The sequence below is a fragment of the Apostichopus japonicus genome, chromosome 18 (assembly GCF_037975245.1).
Source record: "Apostichopus japonicus isolate 1M-3 chromosome 18, ASM3797524v1, whole genome shotgun sequence".
Taxonomy (NCBI): Eukaryota; Metazoa; Echinodermata; class Holothuroidea; order Aspidochirotida; family Stichopodidae; genus Apostichopus; species Apostichopus japonicus.
Genome location: NC_092578.1, coordinates 4,743,601 through 4,770,275, shown reverse-complemented (window position 1 = coordinate 4,770,275; position 26,675 = coordinate 4,743,601). Strand labels below are relative to the sequence as shown.

General features: G+C 35.9%; 1 protein-coding gene and 1 non-coding gene across 2 annotated transcripts; both read right to left on the bottom strand.

Moving 5' to 3' along the window:
- Positions 1–2,619: 2,619 nt before the first annotated feature.
- On the bottom strand, positions 2,620–7,367 carry LOC139958894 (pancreas transcription factor 1 subunit alpha-like). The gene is made up of 2 exons (XM_071956317.1): positions 6,431–7,367; positions 2,620–4,668 (listed from the first exon to the last, which is right to left on the bottom strand). Exons 1-2 carry the CDS (start codon positions 6,876–6,878, stop codon positions 4,322–4,324), a joined length of 795 nt encoding a protein of 264 aa, XP_071812418.1. The 5' UTR covers positions 6,879–7,367; the 3' UTR covers positions 2,620–4,321.
- Positions 7,368–13,033: 5,666 nt separating this feature from the next.
- Positions 13,034–13,149, bottom strand: Trnal-caa (transfer RNA leucine (anticodon CAA)). Its single transcript has 2 exons — positions 13,112–13,149; positions 13,034–13,079 (listed from the first exon to the last, which is right to left on the bottom strand). It is a non-coding gene; the product is annotated as a tRNA-Leu (tRNA).
- Positions 13,150–26,675: the final 13,526 nt, after the last annotated feature.

The following is a 26,675-nucleotide window of genomic DNA, read 5'->3' as shown; positions in this document are numbered from 1 at the left end:
GTACACAGTGTATGCAAATATGCTTGTGCCTATAAACGTTGCATTTTCAATTGAAATGATGATTTTCGATTCCATGTGGAATTGTGTGTTTATAGTAGGCCTGTGTGAACGATAAAAGAATGAAGGACAAAGTTATGAAATATTCAGCGATTAGGCTGCATTTCAATAGAATTTAAAGATATTGAACATTTTTGAATTTTTATACAATTGTCCAAAATTATTAACTTTTGGAATGTTTTCTTTAATTCTCGTAATATTTGTAATACTCCATTATGTACATTAAATTTCAGTCTCTTATTATAATGTGTTATATTTTATTATTATTATTATTATTCATAAAATTAGGAAGCCATAAACTTTAACCAAAACTTATAAATCATGTACTGAAAGTTGTGAACGTGTATTAGACAGTTAAAACATATGTTTTTTGTAGTCATGATGACTAAAGTGATTCGCTAGATTCGTGATAAATTGGTTCCAAATATTTCCAATTTTTTTTTACAGTTTAATATATGTTTTAACAAACGTTTGGTGTATGGGATGATATTAAATGCAAACTTAATTAAAACGTTAAGTAATAGAAAGGAGAAGGACCAGTTTTGTCAATCTTTTACTTTTGTTTTATTAAATTTCGTCTTTTACATATATATATATATATATATATATATATATATATATATATATATATATATATATATATATATATATATATATATATATATATATATATATATATATATATATATATATATATATATATATATATATATATATTCACTTTTTTTCTGTTGTCTTAGTTTAACAATTAAATATTAAAAACTTAAAAGTGAAAAATTAATTAGCATATGTTTGTTCAAGTTTCACGGTTTTTCTTTGGAATTTTTAAAATTATTATTATTATTTTATATTTTTGTATCCGTGTGTGTATATCCCCGTATATCGCGTTTCATGTCTTTACTAGCAGTTGTTTAGTTGACAAGTTCACGAGACAAATTTTTTAAAAAAATCACATGAATTGAAACTTACATTTAGTGATAACATAGATTAGCGGTTAAATGTCTGTCCTCGAATTTCTCATCAACATGGTAACGGGTGTGGGTGGGGGAGGGGTGGGGCACTGAAAGGCCGGGCAATCAGGCAGTGCCCGAGGTTCCAGAGCGGCCTACTGCATTCCATAACCTCTAATCCAATCTTAAGTATGGAACGCTTGCGTTCAAGTTTGATTCCAATATTGTTAACATGTGTTGCATAATCGACAGTTTGTCGCAAAAGGTACATATCATTGCTCGCTATACTGCTTGTGGAGAGGGAGGGGGGGAGGGGGAGGGGTGATAGGCAATGACCATTTCTTAATTTGGCCGAGCTCATCGTCAGCCCACCCCTGCCACCAAATATGCTAGATAGTTAAATATATGGTCACTAATTTTCAAATTTCAAGAAGTATATATTTTACTATATATAATTCTCAAACATTTTACTCTTCATGAGAAATCATTTTATATAATTTAACATTCATCATGTATTGCTTGGAATAGTCTGGAGGGAGAGGAGGGGAGAGGAGAGGAGGGGAGAGGAGGGGAGAGGAGGGGGCGAGGAGAGGTCAAAACCTCACCAAGAAAATATTTTTGAAAGGGAGGATGGCCCTAGAAAGACTGGGGCAATAAGAACTAACATGTGAAATAACTTTGGCCGTCAGGTTTAGAAACTGATATTTCTTACGTTAAATACATTAATCATTTTTCAAAATGCTGATATAAAAAGGCTGTAATATACACCAATTATTTTCCAGTAATTTATTCTGAGTTATTTCAAATTTTCGACGACGATTTACCTTATTGTAATGCCCAACAAAGAAACAATAGGTTTGACCAAGAATAAAAATTGTATTGTCAAATAAAATTGAAGGAAGGTTTGAAAAAAATGTTACTTTTTTGTCAAATTTTCTTTAATTTCCCTTCCCCCCCCCCCTCCCTTTTTATTTGAGTGGAAGAATTAAATAAAAAACAGAGATAGAGAGAGAAAACAATTGATACCAGTTTTAGTATATATTTTCTTTCCATTTCATATTTACATTAATAGATTTTTATTATGTACAGAGTTATTATGCAGCAAAAAAGAAGCTTAGAAAAACCCTCACCATAGTCAAAAAGAAAGTTAAGTTATAACAAAATTGTCAAAAAATATAAAATTCCGAGGCAGTTTTTGAAATTCCGTTGTCTGAATTGAAAGGAATAAATAAAAAATACGAGCTCTTCAAAAGTTTACTGTAATACATTGTAGACAATAACCAAAATTTTTCATTTTTGGTCAATTGATTAATAATGATATCTATGATTCTTATGGTCTTAATCGCAAAACATTCCTTGCAAAATAGAATTTGCAATATTTTTTCGATTGAGCTGCAAAATGCATTGCATGCTAATCCCGAAAAAAAACCCACTATCAATCGGATGAAAAATCCTCTTTTAGTTGTTTGACAATTAGAGTTGAATACACTAGTGGTCTCTATTCCTTCATATACAATACTGAAGAAAAATCAAGTTCAATCAGAACTCAACCCCCCCCCCCCCCACCACTCCTACCCCTCCAGCTACTTCCCACCACCAGCCCTCCCTTGCCAACCCCATCTACAACCCTTCAAGATAAATATTTAAAAAAAAAACATTAAATATCAAATGAAAAAGAAACTATAATAAATATTGAAATATAATAATGCACATACTTCCCGTTGCCTATACGGTTTAGTTTAAGAAACCTTATTTGTAAAGTTACGCAGCAAATTTATGTATATTGTTATGTATTATAATGATATTAAAAAAAATGAAAACAAGTTTTTAGACGCAAATCGTCCAGAGAAAGTTTTACATATAAAATCAATGTTACAAGAAAATTTATGGTCTTAAATGTTAGCAATTCAAAATTGGAAGACGGGGATATTTTATAAACAGAAGGACAAAAACAATGTTATAAAACTTCATTCTAGCAAGAATTTTTATAACATGATTTTTTTTTTATAAATTTTTGCCATAAAATTATGTATTTATGACAGGGTGCAAAACTTATAGTTTATTATACTTCTCGGGACAGCATATGCCAGAATGATGTCTTATAAATGCTACTTTTTTATGTCCATTGTAGTATCGGGGATACGATAGATAAATATATAAATATATGTATATAAGTTTAATGTCAATTAAGGTTTGTGAACATATCATTATAAACCAGGCGTTTTTTGCAATTTTTCTTCAAACCATTCAGAATTTAAGTTATACTTTTTTTTTAAGTTTGAATGATATTTTCTTTGTCAAATCTGGGATCAAGGCAGCAAAAAGGGAATGTCAAAAAAATACAGACTTTAAGCTATAGACAATAATTTAATATCTTTCGATCCAAAAGATGAATTCATTTACGGATAATCTTGAACAGACAAAACAACCGAGTCATTTTACCGTAGTTTTTCCGATCAAATAAAAATCCAGAAATCTTTTGTCCGAACAATAGATTTCTTTGTGTATTTACGTTCATTAAAAGTGTGCGTGCAGCTTAATACCGAAACTCAATGAATACGATACCAATCAATTAAAAATTCATCTTTGGTAATTTCGTCATTTTTTTTTTTCTTCTTTTCATTTGTTGCCAAATAAATAGTTTATAAATATGTATTTTCATCAAGTCGATTAAAGTTATAAATGGATTTTGTACATTCTGTTGATTTGTTCCCTAAATAATTTAACCTCTCGTCTTATTTACCGAATCTTCTAACAAAATGTTGCTAAATGTTACCTTTGTCCCCATACTGGTAATGTTACAATTCCGATACTGCCTTTGTTACCATTTGTATTGCAATATGTTACCTTTTTATACTGTGGGGTATGGCAAGGTAATGCACCATTGTTGCTGTGGCTACACTTTTGAATGTTACAAGAATTGTATATTGAACTTAATGAAACATTAAATGTCGAATATATATATATTTTTTCACCATCTAGTATTTGATTTTGTGCTACACCATAAAGATGGTATTAAAATGATTAAAATTACTCTCATTTGTTACGACATTATATATTATGATTATTTTCAATAAATCAATCTATCCAATATTCGTTAACAAATCCAAGAAAAGAAAAAAATCGGAAAAAGTATTCGTAAAAAATAGCAATCAGTGAAAGGGTATAAATGATAAGGCTTTCCGTATTTGATTTTGTTGCGTACATCCAATGCCATGCATGAATGTACCATATGGAATGAATGAAGGTTTGTTTTGCACTGTTTATTTTCCTGGCTGGTCATTTCTTCGGTTCGTTCTACCGTCCAAGACGGGTCACAGATGTGTGGGTGAGCTGCAGAGACTGCTCGGAGAACTGTTCATTGAGGACAGGAGGTTTGCACTCTTCGCTAGAGTCAAATAGTGAGTATCGTCTGAAAGCGGCGAAAGGAGAGAATCCGTCTCATCAAAGTTGAGAGACTCTGCAACCGATCCGGTAGATGTGTTCATTTCTGTGGACCCCGTAGGTGACACTAGACCCCTGGGGTCCTCGGGGGTCCAAACCTTAGCCGTTAGGGTGTGGCTGTGTAAGGCAGATAGCCTCTTTTTCTCGTTAGACCACGAAAGGGAATGCCCAGCGAGAGGTTGCAGTCCAAATTCAGTCTCAGTTGGAGTAGGAGAACCTATTCAAAAATTAGAAGGGGCAAAAAAGGAAGTTTATTGGTATGAATTGAATTTTAATAAAAATTACAAAAACAGTGGTACATCCAGACATCAGAATCAACACAGTCGTTATGGCAATTGCAACTTATATATTTATTTAATTATTATTTTGTCATTAGTATTTTAATTTTTAATATTAATATTATTATCTTTATTATTATTATTACTATTGTTATAATTACTATTAAAATTATTTCTACCGCAAACCCGCCCCCCCCCCCCCCGCACCCCTCTTTCCACCACATCTATGCTTAACAGCCCGTGGCTACATGTGAAAACAGTGTACCTGCAACCTCGTGTTAGTACATCACTATACGACCGTACGCAAACCACGCAGGCGTGTACAGATTATAAGCCCACTGTATCCATCGACGCCGACGGTTTAGCGGTTAAGTACCATCAACACTAATTATATGGGAGTATAGGCCTATGTAAGCTGTTTCTCGAAAACTTCGAATATACGAACTGGTACTCTCTTTACACCCACAAGTCTCGACTTAATCGGGCCGAAGCTTTCTTAAGGAAGAATATCGAAATAGGATTAAGAGGGCCAACTAAATAGTGTGATCCTAAACATTAGGATTGTAATGTCGAATCACTTACTCAAAAGGCTGGTAGTAATTGAGACCTCCATTAAAGGTTAAAGTATACGGTTATTCCCCTGTAATCTCTTGTCATACGAATCAATGAAATGTAATCCTCTTTTCTTCAGTGTATAAAAGTTGGAACTGTTTAAATTGGGAATTAACCTGAACGTATATATAGTCCCGCTGGAAAAGTCCATTGTATTCTTGTGAAATATCGACGTTTTTAAGTAACTATAGCGTAACCTATGTCATGAATGCAATGTAAGAATATAAATGAAGCCTGCATCACAGAATGTCAGACAGAACACCCCGCCCCTCCCCCCACCCCACCCCTACCCCCTTAGAGCACGTGCCCTCCCCCTCTTCATTTTGTGAAAACATTCAAAATATCCCTTTTAGTAAATGCAATGTGCCTCTTGCTTTAAATATAAGTACCCCTTTATTTTTTTGTAACGAATGAAGGGACATTTTGTTATGTAAAAAGTGACCTTTTGTGGAGACATTTTAAGAAACGATACTCACATGTCCCACTGATTTTAGAAGTTTGTGTCACCCCCCCCCCCCCATTTTTCTTTTGTTGATTACATATAGCCCGTTTTTTGTATTGCAGGTGCCAGTTTGCTTATACTTTCCCAATCAGGTCCATTCGTTCACTTACTCTTTTATTTTTGAAATAATTCTTGTTACAAATGTTTATGTGCTCAGAATATATTAATTGATTTAATATTTAAAAGTAAACATTTGATTTACTATTTTCTATAAACTAGAGAAAACGAACTACACTATATAGAATATGTTTTTCTTTAATAACTGGTGATATTAATTGAGTATAAAAAAAATATGAATCCCATAATGTTCGCATGTTCCGACCATCAAACTAACTTGGTAAATCTTAGATATGTTGAAAATACTTCACCTCTTGAGCAGACACAATTTAAGTACATGTATTCGATACTTATACATTTAAAGATCAAACAGTTTATATCCGGGATTACCTGTTTCCAACGTATACATAGGCGTCGAAATCTGGTTAGATGGACATTAATTACATTCAAACGAAACATGAATTTGAATAGAACTTGGGGGTGGGGGGTGGGGCAAAAACGGAAGGATAAACCTTAAGATTAAAACTGACCTCTGTGACAAATGATAACTTTCTTCTGATTTTCTGCCTCTACTTTATCTTTCAGCTCATTTTCTCCATCTTCAGTGTCAATGATTTCGGCCAGAAAGTTGATATACCCAATGGCGAGACGTAGCGTGTCGACTTTGGAGAGCCGTTTCTCGTACGGTAGCGTGGGAATGTGTTCTCGTAATCCTTCGAATGCATCGTTGATGGATTGCATGCGTTTCCGCTCCCGTAAGTTGGCCGCCTGCCTCTGTTGAACTTGTTGCACGATGCATTTAGGTTTTCTCCGCCGTCTGGCTTTCGAACCGTCGTGATGTTCTCCGCCATGTCTCCCATTCGAAAGATGTGGTTGAGTTACCGTTTGGAACATTCCACCGTTGTGGTACGGATGATAAAGATGGTGGTTGTTTGGGTACAAGTACCCACCGTGTGGATCGAATGGTAGGGTTTCCATGGTCACGTGTTATAAATATATATATATAGATATATATATAATCCTTTGATTTCGAGGAAAGACAATTGAATGAAGCCAAAAAAAGAAATAAACGCCCAAACAGAAAATAGGGAGTTTTATCGATGAAGAATTTCGGTCGATTGGTAGTTACCGAAACACAAAACAAGAGCCCAAAACAGAAATCGCTTTTGTTTTAACAGTTTGTTGTTTCTCCCTCAAATTCTTTGATTCAAACAGTTAGCATTTCCTCGCTCTCCACCTCTCTCTCTCTTCTCAAACAATATTCGGAGAAGAAAAAAGAAAATTCCACGTGGCTAAAACTTTCAAACGATTAACATATATATATGTATATATATATATATAATATCTTTCTTAAACTGTCGAAATTATCATTCTTTTAAAACGAAGAGGAACAGAAAATTCTGCGTCAGGTTTGACCAGAAGAGAATCTTTTACGCAATTAATATGATGAGAGACTTTGAGTAACAATTTATCAGTTTCTAACAGTTCTTTTTAACACTCCAAACATTTTGGGTGCTCGCTCGCCACGCAATACTTAGTCTGTCAATCAATACTTATTCAGCCAATCAGAAGTTAAGAAAAAGGTTAGACTACGCCTTCCAGCCAATGAATGATATGCATGCACGATCAATCGAACGACAAGAGGCTGATAGAGTAAACCAGCCGACTACAACGGTTTGAGTTTGGACAAAACTCGGTAGTGATGGTATATGTTAGACGCGTTTAGCTCGCGTTTTGTAAACACATCTTTTACTATTTGCTGTTAAGATATAAACAGGCCACTGAAAACAAAAACCGTATGTGAATACTGATTAGGGGAAATGTGCAAATAATAGAAATGCAAACAAGGGCACGCTTAGGGTCTTTATATGTGTGTATATAGCTTACATGTTAAGGATAACATCGATCTATATATGCGGCACTGTGAGTTGAATAAATATTTCAACGGTACTATGAATTTTAACGTACTCTTTATAACGGACGTCCTGATTTAACTAAAAATTACATCATATAATAACTGTATTGAATATTTAGTGCAGATTTTTTTACATTTTTTTTAAAGCTTTTAAGACTAACAGCGGACAATTTCTTTTCTATGTTAATGTTTCTCTTTGGCTCGCATGTATAATGTACATAATCTTTAAACCGAAGTTGATTATAATATGCATTACTGCAAAAGGGTTAAACGTGCTTGATAATGTTGAATCTTAAAGCAACACGTAGAAGTATACAAGATGCAATAATCACGATTTTATGACCTACGTTCATATTTCTCGTTCTTTTCTAACATATCTATTAAATTTCACAGCTGCTGGATTTTAAAGACACTGTCATAATCGCCGATTTGTTTCACGCAAGAGATAGACAAATTATTTGTTATTTGCTTCGATACGATCTTTGCTTTTTTATTTGGTTGATTTCATAAGTCTAGTGTTATTCCAAGAATCTTGGAAAGCATATCCACCTCTCCAATTGGATGTTTCATGTTCTAATTTGGACGTTTCTTCTACTTGTCTAACACCGTACCCAAATAGTGGCCCTTTTTTCTTCATATCTGACAAAAACATCAAATATTCGGGCTGACGCTTTAACAAATGTATCCGATTACATTATGCAGTTCCCCTATTAGCCTCTATCAGCGTCGAAATGTAGCGGGAGCTAAATACAGAAAAGCCCGGGTCGCGCTTCAAACTTTAAAGGAACATGACAGGTGTATATATATATATATATATATATATATATATATATATATATTTATATATATATATATATTTATATATATATATATATATATATATATATATATTTATATATATATATATTTATTACACAATTTTATTATTATTATTATTTCGTTTAATACAGTGGATATGACTACAAATATAATGATGCAATCTTAGTAGCATTAAAAAGAAATGTCGCGCGCGTCGATCCACCAATTTTATTCTATGAAGGTAGAAGTAGATTGGGTAGACTTCAACTGTGTATACTGTAAGCCTCTTCTTGTGTTGACATATTTTACTTCAGCATTCAATGAGAGTTGGGAAATGCTGATAAAGGTACAAAACAAGACAGAAACATCGTAAACACTGAGACCATGCTGTCAGTTACTGAACTTAGGCGCATGTTCGGGGTTTTCATCAACCCACATTTGGACATTGACAGGATATAGAAGTTACCTTGACTTTCCTGCAATCTCATTCTCAACATCGTCCCCTTCTCCGGTCTTTTTCGTACCAACGGTAAATAAAAAACGTAAATTACCTCGTCACAAGACAGTTTATTGATTTTTAGTTCACCCAGTCCCTAGCCCTACCCCACGCCCCCCCCCTCACTCTCAAATGTGTCGGTTTCTCCCCCTCTCTCTATTTCTTCACATTATGTGTATCATAGTGATAACCGAAGCACTTGACAACGAAATGAAAGGTTTGACGTGATTTATATAGTACATGTCACCTATCGCAATTGTGGTTAACTCAAAAAAAAAAGGGTCTGCCATTGTTTTCTACCAGTATTTGTTAATTTAAATAGAACAAACTAAGACAGTAAAAAATATATTAGCGCTTAAGTTTTACTAAAAACCGTAAAAAAAAATATATAAAAAATCTATATTTTATAATTAATGTTGTGCTACCGTTGAAAACATAGCATGCGACCAAGCGTATGTCGGGTAAGGGGTACCCTCGTAGTTTACTCCCAAATATATAGCCACAACATTACACTTAGGCAGGTATATCGTGGTGCACAGTGTTCCCCCGCTAAGATTGATTAAAATTTGCCACTCTTTTGTGGTGAAAGGTGTCTTTGCACGCATGGTGTAGCCCGATTTAATTGCGCCCAATGGCTTTTCTTTTGTTATCCACGCACCTGTATTAGACACCGATAACAATAGGGCGAGTCTAGGGATGTACTCACTTAAAGACTAGATTAACAAACATCAGGCGACGTTGGACGACGGGAGGGCCTCGCGCATGCGTCGATGACGTCATCAATGCGTAAATGTTCTATAGTTCGGGAGTTGAAACATTTTCGTAAACAATGTCAATTATAGCTGAGGGTAAACGGAACAGCCAACTACAGGAGGCTTTTTTCTTTTCTTATCAGATGCTAAATTATAAATGAGTTAAAACTAAAAGAAAAAAGATTAGGGGATAGGGGAGGGTGTCGTAGCGGAAGAGCGTGGTAGAGGAGGCACATCAAAGGGGGCAATCGTCGGCATGGAATTGCTAACTTTGTACTTTTCTTGTCGGTTAATCTGAGATCATATCGGTAGGTATAATGTTACTAATTAACCATCGCTTAATGGCTATACATTTGCCCACTGTCAAGATGAATTCCTGGTCACGTCAAATGACACGGAAGGGAACAGTGGTGGCCGGTAGAGCGAGAGGGTTGGATAGGTGTTAGGAGAGGTTCCAATTGATACAGTTAGTCTGCCAGGTGAGTGTAAACTAGTCATGCAAAAGTGACTGAACAATCACTTTACCCGCTTGTGTTCTTTTTTTCTTTACATGTCAGGTGAAGCTCACATAGATAAAGATTTATTTCAAAGCCTGGTATATATTGTATCTTGTAACCCCCCCCCCCACCCTCATCCCCTCGCTCCACCTGGACCGTTTTAGCATGTTAATATATTTATATATACGGTAACTTATATGATCATGTGAGAGAGCCGCGATAGTTTCTGTTACGAAGGAAGGAAGAAAGTATGTTCACACTCAGCTTGTCAGTCGTCACCAGTTCCAAGAGTTTGAGAAATAAAAACCGTGTTAATTTAGGGGGTGCACTTGGGGTGGGTGAGAAGGGAGTATATATATATATATATATATATATATATATATATATATATATATATATATATATATATGTGTGTGTGTCTGTGTGTGTGTGTATGTATATGTAAATCAAGGAATGAAGGGAATATTGATCAACATTCAAAATCAATTCTGCACTATGTAAACAAGAATATTTGTCTTATCTTAACTGCGTGCTGTCGTGGATATATAACTGCCCTTAACAGATGGTTTAACACGTTAATAAAATACATAATAATAAAGGGATTTATATGTGTGGATAATTCAGGCGCCATTTCTTTATATTGGGTCAGAGTTGGTAGAAAACAGAGTAACAGCTGACGAAATTCACATTTACCTGAACGGACGCGGCCTTTCGTCGAAATAGATGGCGCCCTGTAAGTTTGGTAAATTGTGGCTGGACACTTTGGCACAGTAGCACAGAGTATACGTTCACCTGCACGATCTCAGAATCCATAGCACAATTTCTGACGTCACATATTCACTCTGCTCCCATAGGCCTATATCTGATCTTGGTCGACCTAGTAACCCATAGAGACACTGGGGTAGAATTGGTTTTGGTATTGTTTCGATCTACTCTTTATGCCGAACGTTGACTAATTCATAGATTAGCAGTAAATAACTTGAGGTACAGGTGCGTGAGCCTCTTAATCCTATTGATTACTTATTGGCTTTATGACCGTTAATCCTCTTCATTTAGTTTGATTTTAGTTTGATTTCGATTGACTTCACTAACTCACACCGTTGTAAGTTACAATACTGTACATTTAATGACTCTACATTAATAAAGGTAAATGGTCTGAAATAGTATTACACTGTAGTGGCTAGGAAAGACAAGGGGGAGGGGGATATACAAGCAAGACCCAGCGATGGTGGCTCTGTAAATAATTTGGGCTTTCTAGACAAAGTGAATCTGTGCGGTCAGAACCATGTTCTTACTGTTAAACATTTTTGGGGCTAGTGGGTAAGTGTCAAATATCATTTTCTCTCAACCTGTAAACCAGATAATGTAGATGCTTCGTTTTTATCATTTTTCAAGTTATCTCTCGTTAATATGAAGGGAAAAATAACCTCGCTGGACTTGTCTTTTAATGGAGTATTTTACGTTCGGTCGTCAGGTTAACCGTGCCAATTTCGTATTTAACAGAAAAGTTCTTCTGTTACATGGGGAGGATTTTGGACTTTTTCTAACGGTTCACTACTACACTGTTTGTGGCTTGGATTATTAAGTCAGTACAAATACCAATCGAAGAGGATCAGATCAGATTTCATCGATTGGCTCGATCTCAATCGATTACCTTGGCTTAAGATGACGGCAGTCTTATAATCGCTTTACTTTAAGGAAGGTATATAGGTTGTATAAGGTACAGTGTCTTCATCCTGTTTCCTTCGGTCATAGTCGGTTACAATTCCCACATGTAACCTGCTGCTGTGTCCTCCCTGGTGTAGCTTAAAAGTTACGATGCAGAGGATGGCACAGATAAATGCATTGGTAAAGAAGTCATATCGGGAGGGAGCGGCGGGGGAGGGGTGAGGTTTCAAATTGTGACGAATCAAGTTTTCAGCTAGTGGTTGCTGCCATCGAATCAACCCAATGCCATTCTGACTCTGGTGCTTAACCAGTATTACGTCTCTACCCCAGCGACATCTCCCTCCCATTCCCTTTACAACCTTCCCCTTACCCTACCCTCCCCCTTACCCTACCCCTTTCTCCTCCTCTTACTCCCTTCCTCTTACCACCCTTATATACCATCACACACACACACACTTTCAGTTAGCGTATAAAACCCAATACGATGGTCAGTATACATAATTTCATACGATTTGAGAGTGGTTGTTCGAGGTCATCGGCATTGGCCCCAAATATGCTAGATATTCAAATTATGGTCACCGTCCTCACTCAAATGTCAACAAGCATGTTTACTGCACTCTAAAAAAAGGATTTATTCACACTGAGACAATTTCAATTTGCCTATTTCAATATTCCTCGAACTAGGCTGGGAATGATTTCAAGGATCAGTGCCTCAAGAAAAGAACTTTGAAAAAATTGTAGCAATTTTTAGAAGGCTAAAGCTTCGGGCCAATATCGATGATGGCCTTTGAAGTCTAAATTTCTGGTCGCGTAAATGAGAGACGGCCACTCTTTTGAAATGTAAAAAAAAATGGACGGGAAGAATTCTTGATGTCGAAAATGCTTATCGAAAATTCTCACGATTGTAGGATGTTCTTATTGTTGAAGATCCACCTGGGTAGCAGGGAAAAAAGAAAAGAAAATATTCATCCTGAACAATCTGAATAGTAAAGTAAAAACAAAAATGATGCCAGAAGTGGGATTCGAACCCACGCCTCCATTAGGAGATCAGAAACCCCGCCACAGTGTACGTTGTGTAAGTATAACTTGAGTCTGACGCCTTAGACCGCTCGGCCATCCTGACATATGAGAATTTGTAGGGAGCTGCAGTTTGATAAATTCTATGCAGTTGCCAAAAGTCTTTCATGTTCTGTCGACGTGTCTTCATACCATAACTTTAATAGAGTTTCGTATTATTCCATATCATCATTACGTGTAAATTGTAATTCTTTCATTATTATTTTGTGAATCAATTAAACAATCGGAATGGATTAAAATGTAATAGCATTGTTTTTCCATCACAACCCCATCCACCCCCATCCACCACATCCGTATCTCCCACCCCACTTCCCTCACCTCACCACCCCCCCCCCTCACCCCACCACATATTTTCTCATATATTCCCCTTTCTTCAAACCTTTTACATTATTATGAAAGCTTGTAATAACTTAATCAATCGTTTTGGCTTCATTCGCATGCACGCAAGTCGTCAACTAAGTCTCTTTCCTTCCCGCAGAATACATTCACTTTTTTTCTACTTGTATCGAAACCAAACCCATTTACGCTTGGACCGCTATATGAATTAGAAACTTTTAAGGCTTCAAGGTATCTTGAGAACATTGCAATAAGCTTTGCCAGAATACTCAGTACTCGCATTAACGACTTTGATAGTCTTGTTGAAGGTATTATCTCCACGATTACTATAACCGTAAGAAGATTTGCTACTGGTGTTGACCATCATACTGAATCGATTACAGCCCTCTTTACCCGATAATTCCTACATTATTGACCGACAACTTACCTCATAAATTGTTCCGTGAGGGTCCTAAGTAATCCCTGTCTGGTACCACTTAAAAACGGAAAGGTACAAGTTTGTTTGGACATGTCGATTTTCTATTGCATAAGTGTCTTCTCCCTAATCTGATTTTCCAGAATGTCAAAAGAGATTGGGTCTTTTTTTCCTTTTCATTATTACTTCTTTTTCTTACTTTTAAAGTCCTCTTCTTCTTTGTGCCCTGAGAATTACAACAATGCATAAAAAACTCTTCAAATTTTCAGAATAGCCGCTTTGCAAAAAGGTGATTTGATCAGTACCACGAGTTTTAATCGCTTAAAACTAAATTGTCGAGTTTTAGGTTCTGTAAGTTTAATTTAGCGGTTTTCAGCATGGAGACGACTATTGATTTATATAGCTTGTAACTGAGCACTAATCCATCTTATTCTACAGTCCCCATATGTGGCTACCTTCGCCAACACAAAACGCACCTTGATAAAATAAAAATCCAGGGTATTTTTCCAGAGTAGCAAATATCCAAACTAGACCCAAACAGGGGGGTGGGGGTGGGTGAGGCACATGACACAAGATCTTCTATGAGGGCTAAGCTACAACACACCCGATCTTTACTGCGCAGAATCGATGCTCAGACTGTATGAAAGCTAGCTTGGACCAGTTTTTGCGACCAGGTTCGCAACTGACGGAAGTATTCAACTTTAAAGGAAACTTCGTTTAGCCTAACGCATAGGCTACGTGAAATATACGATCTCATGGGATGAATGATTAAACTGATGGGAAATTGCTCAATATACCACCCTTTGCCACCATTTATCATACGCTACCATGGATAACCTGAACGCGTTATTTGAGTTCGATTTGTTAATCTTAATTATACGTATTGTTAATCTGTTTTGTTTTAAGGTTATTAATCACTCTTGCGAGTGAATAGGCTACGTGTCCTACGCTTTCTAACACACACGCACGCAAGTTGGTGTGTGTATAACCCGACTTGGTTTTGCACAATAGTATATTAAAACGCCCAAACAATCAGAATTTAATTAAAATTAGGAACAAAAATACCGAACCTCTCAAGATTTATTGCATCGCTGTTCTTTTTAATTACACATTAATGAGACATGTTGATGGTAGTCTAACAACGAAGGAATTTGTCTTGTGTTTACATGACTAATATAACGTTTTACATCGTGGCTGATTTCGTTTTACCGGGATAGCCTTTTATCCTACCCTTAGCACGTGAGTTTCATCGTTCGTCATTATATATTACGTGGAACAATAATTGCCGAATAGCAATTACGCGTCACTATAAGAATGCACGTGGCGCATGTGGCAACAGTATACAAGTGTTGTCAAGTGATGATGTGCTATATATATACATATATATATATGTGTGTATATAAGTGACGTATTCAGTCACGTTACACGGTGTTCAATATCAAATTGGTTGCTATGGATTAGGTAATGACAAAAAGAGAGAAATTTAACAACGACAAAGGCATAATTTGCTCTTAAGTGCGTTTTTTTTGTACGTTATTGAAGCATTCTTGATCCCACCAAGTTGGCCCGGACATAGTTTTATCAGGGTGTTTTTCTTCTTCTTCTTCTTTTTTTTAATTTTTAATTTTTATTTATGTGCTGACGAGAACAATTTTATTATGTCATTATTAATACAATAATGGTGATAAAAACGAAAGACACTTCATGTAAATTTGTAGACGGGTTTGGTCAAGTTGGTCAACTAATACTTAACCTTAAGAGTGCAATTAAAATAAATGAAGAGAGTACTCGCTGACGAGACAAGCATATATAAGGAAAGGAATTAGGTGCAGAAGAGCGAATTTTGGCGGGCAATTTATCCGTTGCTATGCATGGATGCTTGGTTTTTGCTTTCCGAAATAATGTTGAAAAAGAACAAAGTTCGCAAAGGGCCATGCAATCAAATTTTGTTAAGAATAATGACAGCCTATACCTTTGCCTAACAAGAGTGCATATATATATATATATATATATATATATATATATATATATATATATATAGATAGATAAATTGAATATTCACTCTTAGGAATTAAGAATCTAGAAACTGGAGATATGGTATCGTTTCATCAGTTACACAGCCATGTTGTATACGTACTGTATATGTTAGGGATTACTTATTTATATGAGTAAATCAGCTCTGTTTAAATATGCACATTTCTCAACTTTATCTGGTCGCAATACCCTCCCATCCCCCTGGCCCACCCTCAACCCCGATCCATGTTGCCACCTCCTCCCTTCATTGAATCCCAAATTAACATCAAAGCTATACAAAGACGCGACATCGCTTATTGCGATTTTGATACTTTTTTTTTTCACGAAAGGCGCACATTCCCGTACTTTTGAATAATTCAGACAGCCTGAGACGCTTGATCAGAATGATGACGATACGTTTAAGGTAGGTCTTGTTCTATAACGTAAAAGGTTACTATACACTGAACGTAATAATTCTTATAAAGAATAATTGCAAATGGATAAAAACAAAAATCGAATATTATGGGGGGAAAAAAGAATGATATCCCGCTAAAAGGAGAATACGTGAGTATAGTGTCATAGACAGCGACAATTGATGATTTTACAAAGCTTCGGCGCGATTACACCGCCCCTATTGATTTCTTTCAATTACAGTCGCTTCGACTGCTTGCCTCTTCGCTTGAAGATACGATTCACCCGTCGGGAGCAATTAATTTCTATTGATAAAAGTCGTCTTGTCATATCTTTCACGGCGAATTATGAAACGGAATTATAAAGGCGCTCATTGCCCTAATATTTCACAGGTATTTGGTCTATAAACACAAGCTATATATATATATATATATATATATATATATATATATATATATATATATATATATATATATATATATATATATATATATATATATATATATATATATATATATGTATATATATATATATATATATATACATACATATATGCATATGTATAGGTATGTTTATATGTATGTTTATAGGCCTATATGTTTGTATGTATATATCGATGTATGTATGCATGCATGTTATGGCGTTATGGCGTTATGTTGATGGCGAATTATGAAACGGAATTATAAAGACGCTCATTGCGATAATATTTCACAGGTATTTGGTCTATAAACACAAGCTATATATATATATATATATATATATATATGTATATATATATATATATATATATATATATATATATATACATACATATATGCATATGTATAGGTATGTTTATATGTATGTTTATAGGCCTATATATATATGTTTGTATGTATATATCGATGTATGTATGTATGCATGCATGTATGTATGTGTGTTTATACCCATACATATTTACATACGGGCAAAACATGTCAAAGTTTGAATGGCGCCGAATGCAGTGACCATAATATATTCAAGTTCCAATTAGATTGAGAGATTGTTAATGAGAAAGGAGGTAACGGCAGTTAGCGTTCTAATTGGAATTCCGATCTCAACGCGACAAACTTTAATTTGTGCCGCCTCGCGAGCCAAGAATCGATATGGACAACATTGCACGTGCTTTAATTATTACAAATCGAACGTTTTTGTTTTTGTTGCATCGATGATCAGTACTATCTTTCAGTACGGTCAGTATATATATATATATATATATATATATATTTAGAAAAAGAGGTTTTTTGCAAAGCTAGACATGTATCAATACTCCGGTCAAACTGTTCAATATAGATTGAAATCCTATTTACGCAAGAAATAAAAAAAGTTTCTCTTTGTAAATGAAACATCTTCAAATTCTATGTGTATTGTTTGAGGAGGTGATATAATTTGAGCCTTGTTAGTTCTAAATTTATACAAAGGAATTTGTGTAGGCTCGCATTGCTCCTCTCTGCTCCACACTGCTCAGTGCTGCTCCACATTGCTCCTCATTGCTCCGCACTGCTCAGAGATGCTCCACACTGCTCTTTGCTTCGCACTGCTTAGAGATGCTCCACATTGCTCCTCTCGGCTCCGCACTGCTTAGAGATGCTCCCCACTGCTCAGGATGCTCCACAATCTCCGTGATACTCCACACTGCGCAATGATGTTCCACACTACTCAGTGCTTATCCACATTGCTCCGTGATGCTCCACGCTCCTTTTTCTGGTATATAAAACTTTTTTTTCTGATTTTGGTATAAAAGAATACATCGGCAATTTCAAAGATGTTAAATAGAAATTTGTTCATTCCGTGTTAACTTGACGTCAAGCTTAATTTCAGTAACCTTTCAAGCCTAATGTATTGTCATATAATGTATGTGTGTATCTAAAAGTTATATACCTTACATTTCTGGAGACTTATTATTATTGTATTGTCTTTTGTGTTTATTTTATTATTAACCATTTTGTTGTCCAATTTCTAGCTCTGTATAATAATTTAAAAACAAACACAGTATATACCGGTGCTGTGGCCGAGTGGAAGAGACGGTGGCATTTGAAGCAATGAGGCTTATCAATCAGGAGGTTCCGGGTTCGATAACCGGCCGAGTCATAATAAGGTGGGTATTTCATCCAAGAGCAATCTACGATTTTCCCATCTAAAATGACTTTCTAAATTGAAAGGATCCCAAATTTGAGTTTAAAATGTTGAATTGGAAGCCACCCAACGTTTATGTTGTAATCCATAAGTCCTTGCGGGTTTCTCCCTTATTTGTGGTCGCTTAATTATTACTATTATTATTATAAATTAGTGACATCATGGTTTATAACCTCGTTGGCCACATTACAAAGGATCAAGCAAATTCAGTATCATGTACTTCATTATTTCCTATATCAATTGCCATAAATAGTCTCGTTAAGTGGATTATAAATATACACTATAGGTAATATAGACATCATTGACAGGCTGCAATGAGCAAGCGCGCACCAAGGAGTGACGTAGGGGTGTACACCTTCCCCCTGAAGGGGAGGAGGTAGGGGTAATTGACATTCCAGATTTCGTCATGTGGCCAACGAGTTAACGGTGACGTGTGAACCCCATCCCTATCCCCTCCCCCAAACACACACACACACCTTTCAACCCCATATACAAATTTAAAATAGTTATTATAGCACCAATTGAAACTATTGCTTATAGACCTAAGTATTTACCCAATCTATCGCCAAAATATGCCTCATTTCTTGGTAATATGAGCCTATACTCATAAAACACGTGTTCATTTTACCCAACCAACCTGAAAATCAAATGAGAGAAGTTATACAGGACATGTTCAATACTATAACCAAACAAAGGCAGTTCTGTATTCTTGACAAATAAGTTGATTAACCAGACTCATAATCATATGCATGAACTTGCCGAGGTTTTTATTCCCCATAGCATACACATTAACACCTGTGTCAACCTAGCTTGGAGCCGGCCTCCATCATTAAAGCCAATTTCTTTATAGTTATATACATATCATGAAATCTTTTTTTACTACACTTTATGTGGCGAACGTTTTATAGCATCTTTTAACAATGGTTTGCAAACGTTGTGGACAAATGTTTTGTTTAAATTGTTTATACATCGTCTAACATTTGGGCACATTCACAACGCATACTGATTGTTTAATAATGTTTGTGATGAACTTCTCGCAATAGTATTGGCAAGAAAAAGAAAACGAAAGGGAGACATTATCTTAATGTATATATATATATATATATATATAGACCTTAAATATATACATATCTATATATATATATATATATATATATATATATATATATATATATATATCTATCTCTCTCTCTCTCTACATATATATATATATATATATATATATATATATCTATATCTATATATATATCTATCTCTCTCTCTCTCTCTACATATATATATATATATATATATGTATATATATATATATACATATATATATATATATATATATATATATATATATATATATATATATATATATATATAGACCTTTAATTATTACGCTTAGGTACAAAATTTAGGGTTTATCCATTAACAAAAGAATATACTTCCTCTATATTTATCCGCTACAAATAAGGACATTTCTAAGGATCTTTGTGGGTGAATATGTGGAATATTGGGTGAGATTTAAGCTGTATAAGTTATGTCGTTCGCTAGAGGAAACATTAAATGTTATATATATATATATATATATATATATATACAAATGATACTAATTCCATTACGAAGGGAAACATGGGTCAGTTAAGCGTAGGTGTATATAGAAAAGGGTGCATAGTAAACATTACAAGATGTATATTGGACAGCATGAGTGATATATAACTAACACCCCACCCACCTCCTCACCCCCATAGGAGAAAGTAACAGATGAATAGGCATGATGGGTACAAAGGTGAAAACTCGAAGGTATAGGACAATGAATTCTCAACGTCACGTAATGTTCATTTAATATATATAGATATATATATAAAAACTGGAGCAGGGATATACAGGTGTTGCATGCTGTACCAAGCATGGATCGTGAGCTTCTAATGGTTGGGAATCACGGGGCTGCAGGGGAGTCAGGTGTGAACTAGTGGAGGTATCCGAACCTGGTTGAATGAGGGACGAGGGCCGAAACAAAACGTTCACACGTATGGAGTTGTGTCTGGACCGTGACGAACAAAGCAAGGTTGTCTTTTCTCCATGTTATATACGTTAAAACAAAGCAAAGTAAAATTCTCTACGAAAATTGAGGATTTTTCCCAGACGAATCTCTGGAACCACCTTGCATCAAGATACGTTGAAGGTGTGGGCAACGCTCACCGAGAAGCGCTGGGAAAAATCGCCACGCATTCCTGGTAGGATGTTCAAATCCCGCAACCTTGGCTGGTGTTAAACGAGCGACGTGTATGACTAAATATTGCATTGTGAAACCTCGGACTAGGTGTGAGGAAACAACTCGCCGCACGAGCCAGTCGTATTTGAATAGTGTGCGACCGACAGAGTGCTAAACTTTTAACAAATAAAACAGATTTAAACGGAATTACCCGAATTGTACGTAACAGTTGGGTAAAAAGAAAAACCCTCGGATACACATTAATATAACCTATACGAAAGGTTATATAGCAGAAGAGGACAGTATAACCGTATATACGCCTAAAGGGTGGGAAGATGTTCCCAACGATAATGATCGATAAACTGTATATGAACAGACATCATGTAACACTTGTCGATCTTAGGTTATGATCGATATTTAGGGGTGAAGTTTACAAACAATTCGGCATATTATGAGACCACGTTATACATTTATCAATTGATTTGTAATTTCAGTCTCGATGCAAATGGTGTCGAATTTTAATCCTTTTAGAAAACACACCGGCGTTGATATAGAAACAATCCCATGATATACTGATGCGCATGAGTCGTTTTACAGTGTGTTATGACTAGATTGGAAATCACGAGGCACGTGTAACTATTTCAAGCATGCGCAGTGTGGTCTGAGAATACCCCCCCCCCCCCAAACAGAAGTTGCTATTATACAGTGGTTCTATAACAAAGAGTGTCGGAATGCACACAGAAATATCAATGTGTGTGTATTGTTGTAAAATCTTATTTTGTACAATGAGGACAAATGCTTTTTTAATGGCCTCTAGACATATTCCATTGTTCAGCTGTTCCGTGTGGTACCATATATGCCATGCATGATTTGGAGTAAGGAATTCATAAACTAAAAGTTAAAACTGTGTTATAGTCATGATTTTGCAAGACATATAAGCTACGGCTTGAAAGTATTCTCTGGGAATGGTCATTTAAGGCTAAGTTGATGATGACATTTGGGTTCTCGATCAATGCATTAAAACATGTTCTCGTAACTGCGTAATATTAACAGCACAAGCTTAAAAGGGATTGTAAAGATGTGTTATCATAGTTTTTTATTTTCCTATTTTATGTTGCATCTGAGGAACTGAGCGAATGGTCTGTACATGTTAGACAAAGTAGTCAGCCACTTCAATCGATGAGCCTCAGATGATGTTTATAGGGTCTTTTTCTGAGATTCCGAAATACGGCAAAAAGAAACACAGCCCGGACCGATAGCTGTGCCTCTTAACGATCTACAAAATTAAGATTCCAATAACCTACATTTTGATGTGTTTTTTCCTTTATTTTGAGGACATGTAAACCTTGAGTAAATTGGAGTTTGCCTTGGCCTATGTTAATATGTACGTAATGTACATAATGTAATGTAATGTATGTCGTCCAGTTACAGAGTTGTTGACAATTCATAATCATGGACGTTAAAATATGAATCTAATAGACTGACTTCGGTCAGCTTACGGCTTTGATAAGCCAATGATGGCTTCATCGCGAGTTCCTGCTTGCAGGAGGATCTACAATACATAAATATATACATACATACATACATACATACATACATACATACATACATACATACATACATACATACATACATACATACATACATACATACATACATACATACATACATACATACACACATACATATAAACACACATACAATATGTACAACTTGCAGAGCAAGAAGTGTCCCTGATTTCCTGTGAATTACCACACTGATGAAGTCCTCGAGAGATACTTCCTATATTTTTATGAGAAACGGTGGTCACTGCTTCGCATATACCGTTCTAGCCAATAACTTCTTTGATAATTGACAGCTTCCTTATCGCTTTACCGATGCACCAAAGAAATACCTGCTCCTTTTGGTATAAGAGACGGTCCCCCATATAGTCGGTCATTTCCGCAATCTTCATTGTTATACACTGTTACGTGTAGCCTACTAAAGGACTCTATATAACCTACAGTCGGACTGTTGTGGTTCACCACGTTAGCTGCCGAGGCCTCAACATGTGTTAATGGCCAACACCACCACTCTTTCCAAGCCAGCTGCAGTTTTAGCTCGACGCATTTCCATTAGAACCCCTGTTGGGACCACCAACGTTCCTTGAAGCATGCACTCCCCCCCCCCTCCCATTCGGGTACCTTATTCAAACACGGAATCCTTCGTTAACCTGTTACAGTCCGTGGCAGCACCACGTCCTCCGCTTATCATGGCTCAATATTTTTTTTTCTTTTCAAACTTCATATTCCCACATATTCAATCTCACGAGGAGTTCGCTCTTCTTTTCAGGTTAGGCCCTTTGCCTAACACGCAGAAGAGCTCTTCGGGTGAAAACAGCAGATACGAGACTGTATGCCGAGTAACGTTGACTATTGGGGTATACCCAAGGACTGCATTATGTCCTTCCTTTTGAAACTGTCAAAATGTATAGGTCTATATATATATATATATATATATATATATATATCAGTTCAGTCGTAAATTAACACACAAGCTCCATTTTGACCTCTTATCGTGAAGTTCCGTACATTAATTATCGTGAACATATAAAGTACATATAGCCTTCCACCTTGCACTTTTTAATGTTCATATTTCTCTTTCCTTCCCTTTCTCATGTTTTTTTCTTTATTCTTCTTATTTTTAGCCCCATTGGATCTTCATCTCTCTAGTTCTCTTGGGGTTCTTAAGTGGATCATTCAAGCTCGCCTTTATGTTATGACCTAATTGTATCGTATAAACTATTGTGTTAACGAACATAGTCCGTCAGATATTGAATCATTCCAGTCCACAGACCAACTGGGCGGGTACGGCACGTGTTTGAATCACAAGTTGAGCGGAAAAACATTGCAAACAATAAATGTGTTATGTCCCTAAATCTATACGTTTTGTCACAAATACACATTGGGCTCTGGTCGGGATTAATACTCTCTGTCTCATGCTTACGAAAATGAGTGAGCGATGTGTAAAAACAATGTTTTACCAGTGGTCAGTTATATTCCATGATTCTCCGTACACACAGACATACACACATAAAATACATACATATATATATATATATATATATATATATATATATATATATATATATATATATATATATATATATATATATATATATATATATATGAAAATCGTAATGAGTTGGAAAATCAAGAACAGTGAAAAAACTTTCAGCCTCCACCGGGATTCGAACCACGGGCCTTCCGTGGTATATATATATATATATATATATATATATATATATATATATATATTCTCACAGAATATCAAAACAAACCCCATCTCTACACATCATCTTCATCTCCAACTTCACCCCTCCCCGTCTGCCAAGAAGAGAGACAGTTTGAAGAGAGCAAGTTTTATATCTTCTGCGTACATTATTCACGTCCCAGGTTATTCGATTTTACTTTATTTTATGTAAGTTTGAGGTAATATGAGCCATTTCGACATAAGAATAGAAAACCCGTAAAACCAAGAAAAATGTGTGATTTATGCCGTCTCTGGTTCGCCTATATATTTATTAAAAAACGAGCCATATGCTTCATTTAAGCTGACAATACACAGGTAGGCCTAAGTGTGACCACCTCTCTCTCTCCATCTGTATTGTTTGCGCCTTTCGTCTTTTCTACGTGTTATTTATCTTCTCTAATTCTTTTTCGTCCCTTTCTTTTCCCTCCAAAGATCAATGCAAGCGTCATTTACATAATTTCTGGTTATTCATTACCTGTTTTTCTTAGAGATGCAGTTACAAGAATAAAATAACAATAAAACCTGACCCGACTGTCTCGAGTTTGGTTCGACGCGTGTACACGGCTACATATATATAGTCAGTCTTCATAAACGATTACGCTGAATGGCAGTAATAAACATTAACGGTTAAAGACGTCCATTAAAGGTCAGTTCCCGTGCAAGGTGAAACCGGTGAAAAGATTTTATTTTTGAACTTAACGATTTTCAAAATTCTCAAATTACGCAATCCTTATGCTCTTTGTCGGACATTTATATACGTATATGAATATATAGCTGTAGGGCAATCCTGGTTTCATTACGTAGAGACCTTCTGTAACATTACATAACCAAGTACTTCTATAATTCCCGCCGAAATTCATTGAAATGTCTGTAGCAGTTTCAGAGGGGCTACAGACCCGGGGCCCGGGGTCAATACGGAGGACCAGGGAAGTATGGTTGAAGATAATGATTGCTCATTTTCATTCTTTACTGAAATAAAAATAAAGACGAGATGAGGGTAGGGGGGGGGGTTGGGCGATGATGATGATGATGATGATGATGATGATGATGATGATGATGATGATGATGATGATGATGATGATGATGATGATGATGATGATGATGATGATGATGATGATGATGATGATGATGATGATGATGATGATGATGATGATGATGATGATGATGATGATGATGATGATGATGATGATGATGATGATGATGATGATGATGATGATGATGATGATATAATAATAATAATAATAATAATAATAAGAGCACAATAATAATAATAATAATTATTATTATTATATATATATATATATATATATATATATATATATATATATACATAATATATAGATATATCGCATACATATATATCGCAAATATCATGTTTGTGTTCTTGCAAGGCGTTGATGCTTCTTTCTTGAAACAAACAAATCACTGAAAGCTCAATTCTTTTGGTCTGGGTTAGCTCGCAAGGAGGGAACTACCGCGTTAATCGTTTGATGGTCAAGTGTATGGCACATGGCGATCTAAAATAGTGGTGTCCATTTTAAATCTGCAAGCACCGGGTTAACTATTAGTCTAGGCCCCCAGAGACACCTTCTTATATTAGAACGGGACCATATCCTATCGTGACCAATCCTTTTTTCTCCGCTACTCAAACGAATACTCGCCCAGCCCAAGATCTGGTCAACGCACGCACACTATTATAACAACTGTGATTCACAAACCAAATTCTGAAATACGAGAACCGGTCATGAATTTAAACAAGGGTTCCCTACAAATACACCCATTAATCTAGTTAAAAAAGAAATACGTTCGGTGGACAGCACACTGGGCTTGGCTCCTGAAATATTATCAGAATATTTGTTAAGAGAAGGTCAAAAGCGGACAAAAAACAAAACAAAAAAACCCAAAGGTGTCAACGCGTGTCAGCTTTTCATTCGCTGGACGTTCCTCGCACGCGGTTTCAATCACTGTACACGCGCGACCAAAGGTCGACTCCGACGAGCAAAACCGAAAGTGAGGGCGGTATTCCAAACAAAAATTAGATAAAGACCAAAACGAAACGATTGATATTATATTATTTGCTTTAGGCAGAAATTATTCTTGATATGTAGCTGTCGCACCACAAGTTATCGTTCCATAGACTTACACACAAACTTCGTCACTTTCAAGACCTGCCAAAGCATAGATACAAGTTTCAACTGGCATATGCTACTTTTTAAGTAAAAGTCGCCCAGGAATGAACCTGGGCACGAAAACCGAACGACGGATCCGCTCTCAACCCCAGTCCCCTTGCATCAGGACTGTGACTATGTGATCATCGTCGGGTGTGCATCACCATTCCCCTCGAAAGGGAACATATACTACACATGCTCTCAGCCACCCACCACGTGATAGCTGAGGTATTGGCCTGTCATTGGCCAAGTTCAGCATACTGAACCCCAACCCTTCTATCTGCTCGCTCGGAGTAATAGCAACATTTAACCCAAGAGTTTTTAAAATGGTTAAAATCACCTTTAATCCTCCCTATTTACACACCATCTGTACTTTAAATCATTCTCTTTCACATAAAGGCAGAAAAAAAAACAAAGATGGTAACTGAAAATATGCTAAAACAAGCATTATACTAAGTCATTTTAGTTTTTGACTTTTCGAGCAGAGGTACACTATTCTAATTGTATAGTGTGGTATACCGGTAATAGTTCAAGCAAAAAGGTGAAAACATAGAGTGCTTAGTTGGTTTCTATAGCTACATATT